Source organism: Electrophorus electricus, chromosome 10 (assembly GCF_013358815.1).
Source record: "Electrophorus electricus isolate fEleEle1 chromosome 10, fEleEle1.pri, whole genome shotgun sequence".
Classification (NCBI taxonomy): Eukaryota; Metazoa; Chordata; class Actinopteri; order Gymnotiformes; family Gymnotidae; genus Electrophorus; species Electrophorus electricus.
In genome coordinates this window covers 1,663,139-1,673,703 of record NC_049544.1, presented here as the reverse complement: position 1 = coordinate 1,673,703, position 10,565 = coordinate 1,663,139, and the positions used below count along the sequence as shown (strand labels likewise).

General features: G+C 41.1%; 1 protein-coding gene across 1 annotated transcript; it reads right to left on the bottom strand.

Moving 5' to 3' along the window:
• Nucleotides 1-65: 65 nt before the first annotated feature.
• Nucleotides 66-6,144, bottom strand: fbxo32 (F-box protein 32). The gene is made up of 9 exons (XM_027007256.2): nt 5,888-6,144; nt 5,087-5,193; nt 4,949-4,998; nt 4,744-4,836; nt 2,775-2,868; nt 1,912-2,096; nt 1,542-1,724; nt 1,109-1,252; nt 66-1,003 (listed from the first exon to the last, which is right to left on the bottom strand). The coding sequence occupies exons 1-9, from the start codon at nt 6,007-6,009 to the stop codon at nt 914-916; spliced, it is 1,068 nt and encodes a 355-aa protein (XP_026863057.1). The 5' UTR covers nt 6,010-6,144; the 3' UTR covers nt 66-913.
• Between the last annotated feature and the right edge of the window lie 4,421 nt (nt 6,145-10,565).

The window sequence follows — 10,565 nt, the reverse complement described above, 5'->3', positions numbered from 1 at the left end:
ATTTTCTTTTCACCATTCAAAGCCCATGGCTCTTGGGTTGCATTCCATGAACTGAAGAGTCAGAACAGTGTACAACAAAAGTATTTTATTCTCCTGGTCAGAATAACACACTAAGCCAAGAAAGTTACAAACCTCTTTGGTATCAAATTCATAACATGCATATGGTCATTAAAGTATTCAGAAAATGTGAAAATTCACACCACATACTATGTTGCAATGAAGTGCTAACACGTTCTAGCAGGCTACTAGTAAATGACATCATTGTCATGTGCACTTTTTACACTGCTATTTGATCAGTGAGATTAAGGCACTTTAAACACGAGTACACTTTAGTGGTAGAGCAGGTTATAATCAAGTATTTATTCTTATTGTAGTTACTCCAACATGTATACTTAAAACAAACTCTGAAAATATCAAATGTATAAAAAGTGGAAAAAAAGTACTTAGAAAAGTATTGCACTGCATCATGACAGCTTTGGTAAACACACCTACTCCCCATGTTTTCAGAAAAGCAAACGTGTAACAGTCCAACAGAATCTCGTACATTGCTATCTGTAGTTGAGAATCATCAGGACGTCTTTACATCATAAGGGCAACTTTTAATGCAAGTTGCTCACACGAGGCAAAGTATGTTTACTTCAAGGAAAATATGCTCAGGCCCACAAAATACATTTAATGCACTTTACCTACAACAAATTAAATTTACATTCTGACTCTCCCAAATCATATCCTTATTTTCTTTCACATTCATAATCCCATTCTCCCCCCCCCAAACTTCCAAAATTCTTTACAACATAATGGAATATCCCACCCTGACATGCATCCCTGAACCTGTCTCAAACCATCAAGGAACCTATTGCACTTTTGATATTATATACACTATGTACATACAGTGAAAGCAAACGATGTCCCATCAGAACTTGAAGAGGTTGATGAAACCTTGCGGGGACATGGAAAGGCTATAGCTCTCTGGGTTGTTCGCTGTGCAGGGGTGGTTTGTATCCTGCAAGGGCAGAGCAACATGAGGGAGAGAAGGTTCCCACCTTGGGGGAAACGGGTAGAGGGTTAACGTCTTGGGAGGGGGGCAGGGCACATGCTTGGTGCTCACCTTCCAGAACAGGATGTGGCAGTGGGTGCAGAACTGCAGGGTGTCACTGTACTGCTCTCTGTGAGGGTAGCACCGGCACAGTTTGAAGTACATCTTTTTCCATTCCAGGTGCCCCTTATCTGATACCATTAGACGTTTGCGAATCTGAGTGGTACATTTAGAAAAATAAAATCCTCAAAAATGATTTCAGTACATTTATTTCCTTGTTATTTTTTGAATTAGTTAACTTTCTTACTTGCTTTATTTTAATTGATTCCACTGCATATTTTCTTTTAAATAAAAAGCTCTGTCATCTCACCAAAGTTTATTCCTTATAAATGTATACATATTTAAACAAACATTTTACATACTCTACACTGATTCATATCTAGCCAGAAACCTGACTATGAGGTCATGGTTCATATATTTTTTCAATGCTTTAGAACTCTCGTACCTGTCGGTCTGTAAAGTGGTACTGGCAGAGATTCTTCCATAGTAGCCGGTCTTCAGCCAGTACACCGAGGTCAGGACACACCTGGCCCAGACTGACCAGGTCCCGCCCATCTGACAGCCGGTGCATAATATTCAGCTGCAGACTCGCTGGCAGGTCCAGGAACGTCATCCCAGTGTTTGTTGGCTACAGGCCCAAGAGAGGAAAAATGTAATTTTTTTTAAAGCTTTGTTCTTATTCCATCAGCCTAGGTTTCCCCCTTCTTTCCCATTTAATGGAAGCCCACCCTAGCCCACGACACATTATCCCATGGTCATATCAGGCATAGATAACCCTGCCCCTTTGTCCCTAGACCCCGCCCCTTCACACTCACCCTGTTAATCTGAATGTTGTCCAGCTGCTGCTGCCACCGCAGGATGTTTTCCATGCGGTGTACCCAGATGTTTATGTTTCCCACCAGCACCGACTTGCCCATGTCCTGCACCAGGCTGCACAGCGAGACGTACAGGGTCTGCAGCAGCTCCTTAATGGGCCTCACGTTCTGTTGATCCTCCAAGACTAAAGCAGCACAAAAGGCAGGGGGGAAGGGCCCAGAGGATTACAAGCATCGTCACTGGGCTCACGGACAGACAGGGAGACGCTGATCAAGGCTCAGATTGGGTAGAGAAAATCCTTTCATTAAAATCAAACCCTTGAAGACATTTCTTTGGTCATTACGTTACATTTTGTTTTAAAGGGGGAATATGCCCATTTCCTTTTATTCTGCAGAAATGTATTGTACCAAGAAACAAACATGAGAAAATAAGTCTTGGGCATATTGGCAGCGTGATAGCACTAGGGCCTGTTGTACAAGTGCACTTGACACACATTTATGTTTAGAGAACGCTCAGTTTACAATATCCTTGGGGTTCCTGTTTGCTCTCAAAGCCTTGTCATTCTTTCCACTGCAGGTAATTATTAAATTTCCTTCAGCACATTACTAGTCAAGCCTAACTGCAAATTCTGTCACGAAAGCTGACTGATAACAGTGTAAACACACTGGGCTGTTGGAACAGTTGCTCATCATCTCTTACTGCCACGTAAACCCTTAAACTACAAAGCCAGAAAAACCAGATAGGGAAAGAATTCTGAGGATTACATTAATGGCAATGAGATTGCATTTATTTATAGCAACTAAGAAAGTGAGGGAAAAGAGAGTATGTACATATGTGTGTGCGTGCGGGAGAGCGCACTCACCTTTCTGCACGACTCTTTCCAGAATGTTCATGTAGTTCTTCTGCGCCACACCGCTCAGGGAGGGTAGCTGGGACTTGGCAATCAGCTCCAGCAGCTACAGCGCAGGGCATAAATACAAGCAGTCAGGCTGGGAGACTTTCTGCTCCAACATTACTTACACCAGCTCCAGCCAAGAGCTAATGACAACAAACACTAATCCGAGAAAGACCAGCAGCTCTCTACTCCGTACACACTGGGTTTACATCTCTATAAACGCTTTGCTGTTTTGCACTGAAGGCCAAATTGAGCAGGAATCATTATTCAATTCAGACACTTGCTTGGCTTTTTGCACAGGGAGGAGTAGCACTGCAATAAAGTAAATGTCCTGCCCTTATGCCGACAGACAAGCATATATGTAAGGAGTGTGCATTTTGATTGCTACATGTTCCCAAGACATACACACCATTTTGAGAAACAGGCCATACCCAAAAGAGAGGGTGGAGCTTCCCCCCCCCCCAACTGGACAACAGCGCCATGGCAGTAATGGAATGCCTGGCATCCAACAATGCAGTGCCACAGAACACAGACCCCAGAAAGCATGCGAGCATCGCTGGTCTTCCAAGCTCCGCTCGCACGTCATTTCCATCACCAGGTCCCCTTTGATAACCCTTTTAAGTGTCTTCATGTGATGCATTTTGGGACATGACATTTCTGTCCACCCCTTTAACGCAGACTGGCTGATCACCCAGTTTCCACACACATTTACACCCCCAGTTCCTTTCTGCTGTGTTTTCCACAAAGCACCACCCAGTCTGGTTTGACAGCCAACTGTTAGGGGGTTTTTTACACATGGAGGTACTTGTTAACGCCACTTACAGTGAGTGATCCCAGTTGAAAGGCTTACGGTTATGCTTTATCTGCTCTCCAGTCACCATGTGACCCAATTAGTCTCTTGCCCCTTGGTTACATAACTTGTTGAGGGAATTCTCAGTACAAGGGAACACAAAGGCCACGCTAAATACCATCGTGTGCCTTGACAGCATCACGTTGGACATCATCAAGTGGACACTGTCGAGTGAATCACAGGGTGTAGGCAGTCGTGTGCTGTCTGTTGTCCCTGAGTAGCTCTCTCCTGCTGTCTCATTGGCAATTTTTCCATTACTACTTAAATTTGATCCCTGTAACTGAGCTCCACAAAACACCAGCAGACCCAACTCCCCCTGCCAAGGCAGATGGCCAGCAAGAACTTTGTGAGACAAGCCTGACCGCTACATCAACACAGTACCTTCCACCCTAGAGACTATCGCTTAAAAAAAGAAAAAAAAAAAGTTGAAGACCTTCTGGTGATTTACACAATCCACAAAGCCACAAACATGAGGGTATTTAAATCATTACTGTTTAAAGTATGTGATTTAGGGGTTAGTTAGCTAGCCATCTAGATTGTATTTATGCCCTTATGGGGGGAGGGGGGGGGTCTGAAGGGGGACTGAGTCACTAGTCTCTTCTGTCCGCTTTCATGAGCTGCAGCTATTGTGCTGGGTGCCGGGACACTGTATGATGGTCTCCTCCACCTCATTTCCCATCTACAACGGTCACCTCTGAGCTTTGCCTTAATTTATTACTTAGTAAACAGCAACACGAATGATTTTTCAACTTGGCACGGAGCCTCTCATTAGTTAATCTCGCATTGGTTGTTGCGCAGACATACAGGAAGAATGACAATGACAAGCCTGAGGATGCATGCACACACCAAAGAAACAGAAGGTGCCTCTGATCACTGAGTATGGCATTTCTCCAGGGGCCCTCTTGTCTGGAGTGTGGTGATAAGGGGGGGGGGGGGGGGGGGGGGGGGGGGGGGGGGGGGGGGGGGGGGGGCAAAGACCCACACAGAGGCTTAACACTCTGCCCTGTCCATAAACTACATCGCCATGTGTCACTTAACATCCTGTACCGAGGACAAGGGCTGTAGGGTAGTATTGGCCAAACTCACCTTCACAATATAATTAAATCGTCTGGTGTCCTTGATGGCACTGCAGAAGTCCAAGCGATTAAAAGCTTCTCCCAGGGTGCAATAACCATGGCGCTGTGGGACACATGAAGGTAGAGAGGCGTTTAACCACCAGCTCACCCTCCATTTCTAAACTGGTTGGGCTTACTGGGAGGAGAAGATTGGGGAGGATATGATTGGGCCTTACCTCTTTGGTGCTCCCTTTATGAACGTAAATCCACTTGTCCTTGTGGAAATCTAGAGAAAACACAATAATTACACAGCCATCTATTGAGATAAATGGCACCTCCTTTCAAAAAATAAAAAGGATCAGCAAATAACTCACAAGGAATTTTTGTGTTGTTGTTCAGCAAATCTTTTTTACGCTTCTTTGCAGCCACATCATAATTCATGGAGAGGAGCAAATTCTCTTTGTAATTATCCTCTTCTTTACTGTTGATGAAGTGAGACCAGAATAAAACACCCAGCTGACAGCCACTACAGGTTTTTAATTAGCGATACATTAGCATGGCTGCATCACTGGGCAAACACTGTAGAAAACATAGGCTGCCTGAGAGAACAAATACACACACAATGAGAATAGAGTATCTTCCTCTGGTACAAAAAAATACCCCCCCCCCCCCCCCCAATTTCTTGCCAGCAGTGCCAGAGAGTAAAGAGTAAAGTGGCCAGACAGATGATTACCGGTTTTATTGTTGTATATTTAAATAGCAGGGTTATTAACAGTGCAGTAAGTGTTGTCCAGGGAGGCAGAAGACCAAAGCATAACGCAGCTAGATGTTCACTGCGGTTCTGAAACATGAGACGGCGCTGGCACAACGTCCACATTTTCTCATCATCCTTCGCATCCTTCGTACTTCTTACGAAGTGTTTTTCCTGTTTATGTTGGGACCAGTTTAATTCTATAGGTAAATCAACTAACCCAATGCATTTGCGTCAGTGGAGAAAAACTAGAATAAAGTCAGGAAACCTCCTGGCTAACAAGATCATTAAACGGATACTGAAGACGTGTTAGCTTTCGAGACCGTTTATACCTAGGCACGAGACAAGTTAATCAACTGTTTCTTTAAGAAGAACAACAATTCAGTACCATATTATTCACAATACTGGAATTAATGAAACTGACCTCTTTCGTTCAGAAACATTATTATTTGTCTCGTCATCATCTCTTGTCGTTTTTTTCCAACCATCCTCAGTTTTAACCCAGCTTTGACCAGGTGACCGCCAGTCCTGTCCAAGAAACGGCATTTTCAATTCCTAAAATAATATGCGGCAAGAAAAACACGCAAGTCTTTAAAAGAGAAAGGACGTCTGGAATTCTTTAAGCGGACGTGCTCTTTAGAAATTCGTCTTGTTTAACAGCCCTAACTCTGAAATTGCGCAGCTGTATTTATAATGTCAGGCAGAGAATCCGGAAATATTGTGTGGCCCGCCCCCTTTGGAGAGTGTCCTCCAACACGTGGCTTTGTTTATCATCATCTTCAATATTGCAAAACCTCACTGGAAATATTATCACTCCAAGTTGCATGCGCTGGATCAGCTGTTGCTCATAACCATATGAAAAATCACAGACATGAATATGCGAAACTATTGTGAGTTGTCTTAGATGAGCATATATTGTAATTATTAAAAGATATCATTCTTAAGGAAATGTTCTAATCAACAAGTAAAAATATTAAGCTGACTGAATTCTAGTTACACTTCAGTGCGATTTGTGAAGACTTAATTAACCATGCGTGTTTTCTGTGATACCTAGGTTATCTCCTGCAGGTACTAGCATGGTCACAGGTTTTATGTGAAGTGCAAGGGTCTGTGAATCAATCAAATGTCCTGAGGAAAAAACAAATCCCTACTGCTCTTTTCAACATTCATAAAATTGATCACATCAAGAAAGTGATTGAGCATGCAGTCTTCTGGTGTGAAGTTAATGAAATTAAACACTATTAAAATTAAAATTACCATTCGTTGCAATGTGGTGTGACCCAAGGCCTGGGAACATCTTCGTTACATTACATACAAAATAAACTTATTAGATAAAAATGATAGCGCATGTTACAGCAACAAATGTGCATACAGTGCACTACACTGAGGGCGTCTTGTTTTTTTAATAAAATGCTTTCTATGCATCATACATGTAAATGAGAAAATTTGCCTGGACATCCACAGAATAAATATAAAAGATTCTCATCTTTGTGCTTTATTAATTCCTTCTTTTTGCTTCATTGATCACATAATGAATAAATATTCATGAGGGATATTGTGTGCTGGTGATACGTGCTTGCACAATTGTGTATTACATTTTCTTTGTGGAGATTTTAGGGTGGTAAGACCCTCAGGAAATATTGTCAAATCTTAGCACATGCTGTGCACACATTGTCCTTTTGGAATGCAGTAAGCCTCTTTCCACTGAACTCTTCCTTATCCAGGTCTCAATGACCTTGTCTAGGTCTCCATGTTTTTGTAGACAGCATGCAGCCATCCAGTTACCTCAGAACTGCCTCAATGCTGCTGACCACGCTGCTCCATGCATGTGTGACGTGATAGATGAGGTCATGGGTTAAGGCTGTGTGTTATCATGCCCACTGACTGCCCCATGCCAACCAATTGCTGGGTGTCAGGGTCACATTTCACTGAGTGACCTTCCTTTACAAACCTTCGCTGAATGTGACCATCTGCAACATTAAGCAACACTACCCTCTCTCTCATGCTTGCTCACAATGTAAACAAGATTGTACACAACATGGGCATGTCTTAATCAGTGCATGATATTGATCTATAAAACATACCTCAATGCTGTTAAAATATATTTATATGTTTTTACAAATGAAAACAAGCTTTAATTATGCATGTCGAAATGTGATCACCGGTTGTACTAGATTCTGAGGGACAGGTATTCTATGTAAATCACACCAGGGCAGATCTGTCTAGTCTCAATATTATGAAAAAGATGGATACTGCATTCCGTGTTCTAGATTTTAGTGAACAGAAACCTGGACTGTTTGCTACTCATTCCAAATAGGTCATTGGTTCCATCAGGATGGTATTAGATTTACTTTCAAGCCAGATACATTAACAACATGTGACATTTGTTCTTCTCCAAAAATATCTTTCTCCAAGCTATGTTGCGTGTTTGGCCCTCCAGGGTTAATCCCTCTGAGGGGATTTCCTAACCATTTATGTGGCAAATTCTTAAAACAACTACTCATTGATGACTGACACGAACAAGCTTCAGATGCTATGTTGAATATTATAAACTTGATAGTCATAATAATGAACTGTAAAGGAGCTACATTTGAAGAGTTAATTATAGTTTTGATGTAAGTATTCTTTGGTGGCTTTGAAAAGGGAGTAACAGCAGGAAGTAAACATGACACATGATACTGGAATGACGTTTCTCTGTTTCTCTAAACGCTTTTGTTGTCATTGCAATGGGGTAGAGGACAGATCTGGTGAGCACTCAGACACACACACACACACACACACACACACACACACAAACACACAAACAAACACACAAACACACAAACAAACACACACACACACACACACACACACACACAAACACACACACACACAAACAAACACACACACACACACACACACAAACACACACACACACAAACACACACACACACACACACACACACAAACAAACACACAAACAAACACACACACACACACACACACACACACACACACACACACACACACACCTGTTACTGTTCCTCTACCATCAATTTCATCATTCCCCCAGGCTGGTTGGCCAACTGACATGCTGGACTGTCACATCTGCAGTGGGGCTCAACCACATGATTCTGGGGGTATAATGTTCTCCCTTGTTTGTTTCCCAGAATAACATGAGATTACCTATAGTAGCCAAGCACTGAACCACATCATCCAGCATTTGCTAGAACAACCTTTAGCACAGTGCGTTCAGGCTTGAGAAGAAATATAAATTGGTTCCATGTAGTGTAATCTTAAAATGCACACACACACACACACACACACACACACACACACACACACACACACACACACACACACACACACACACACACACACACACACACAGAGGGACAGAGAGAGAGTGTCTAGCATCAGCAAGTTTTTGCTTTTTTCTCAAATAGTCTAAAATTCTTGGATATGCAATACCAGAGTATCAGACAAGTAATATTACATGGCATGAAATAACTTCAGAGATAAAAAATGTGCAAATATATATAAATTATATAGTAAACACATATATATGACCACCCACTGGAGTGAGAGAAAAAATATTACCACTCACTAGAATGGTGAGATAGCATTTATATATATTAATAAATAAAATATTATATATATAAATATATTTAAACAGTACCTGTCAAATGTTTGGATACACCTGACTGAATATGAAGTTTTCATAGTCTTAAAGGCATTATAATCTACTGGTTTATGCCTAAATGTATTTTTAAAACAAATTTTAGTGAAAGTTGATACACTATATATGAATTGAGTTTCAAACTAAATATATATTTATATTAAAAATAAAATAATAATAATACAATAAAAAATAATGTTAAATATCCCCTCAGTTTTCCTTTAGAACTTCAGTCTTTCACCCTGCATATGTGAGAATTACTTTAAGATATCAGACACCTCATGTAGCTCATTAATGATCATCAAGAAATGCAATCCTGGCATCAAAGTAAAGGGTGGCTGCTTAGATATTTGTTTAAACAATTGCAATACTTGTCTTTTTGTAAAATGAAAAAAAAAATTAAATAAACAAAAAACAAACAAAAATAAACAGTTTCTTAATTTTAGACTGGTACTGTTTTTATATATTTATGTATATTTTCTTGCCTCACCCTTACATTTGGAGGTCATATTTTATTTTTCTCACACTAGAGGCCTTTTCACTTTTCCTGTGCTCTTCTGGACTGAGATTGAAGTTCTCATTCTTGGGATCTATTGGAGCCATTCCTCCAATTTAGGGGCCACTGTCCCAATTCTCACTGGGACTACTTTCATGTTATTTTTCCACATTCTCTGTATTTCCAACGCCACTGAAGAGATGGTTGGTCATTCTGTAGGTTCTCCTTCTGGAGCTCTTTTAGAATGGATGCTGAATTCCTTCTTGACCTCCCTGACCAAAGACTTCTGGAGCCACAGTTTGGTCAGACATCTCTAGGAATGTTCAAGGTTTTACTAACCTTTTTTTATTTCAAAAAGATAAAGGTCACTGTGATGATGGCTTAGGAATTTTTATATATCCTTGCTCTAAAATGTTCCTTGCCACTATTTGATCACAGTTCCTTGGACCTCATGTCTTGGTTTTTGTTTTGACAACGCAGCCTGAATTCTATCCATAATAGACCCAGGTGTGTGCCTTTACAGACTATGACCAATCAATTCAAATTGCAAGAGGTGGACTCCACCTGAGTTCTAGACACATCTCAAGGACTAAATAAAAAAGGGTCTGAATACTAAGAAATTTCAGTTTTTGACTTTTCATTGTCTAAACTCTCTAAAAATGGTAATAAGGTCTGATCAGTAAAATAATAGCTGAATATATTTTTCATCCTTTTTATGAGCTTCCCATGTGACAATGTCTCAGGTCTGGACATGTTTACACTCTGCTCCACTACAAGTTAAAAATGACACGGCCAAGATATGTGTAGCGCTCCCCCCCTCGCTCCTTCCTCAGAGCCATGGTGAAAAGCATCTTGCTGGATTTGGAATAACATGTTTACTAGTTGTTTTAATGGAAATACTGTGAAAGAAGCTGCAAGGAATTCCTAATTAAGTTACAAGAAAACATT

Coding starts and splice junctions, on each gene's coding strand:
- fbxo32 (XM_027007256.2), bottom strand. CDS start 6,009: ATGCCGTTTCTTGGACAGGACTGGCGGTCACCTGGTCAAAGCTGGGTT. Junction 2,097..2,774: donor GGAAAGAGTCGTGCAGAAAG/GTGAGTGCGCTC, acceptor GTGCTGCTTTAG/TCTTGGAGGATCAACAGAAC. Junction 1,004..1,108: donor GCCACATCCTGTTCTGGAAG/GTGAGCACCAAG, acceptor CTGCCCTTGCAG/GATACAAACCACCCCTGCAC.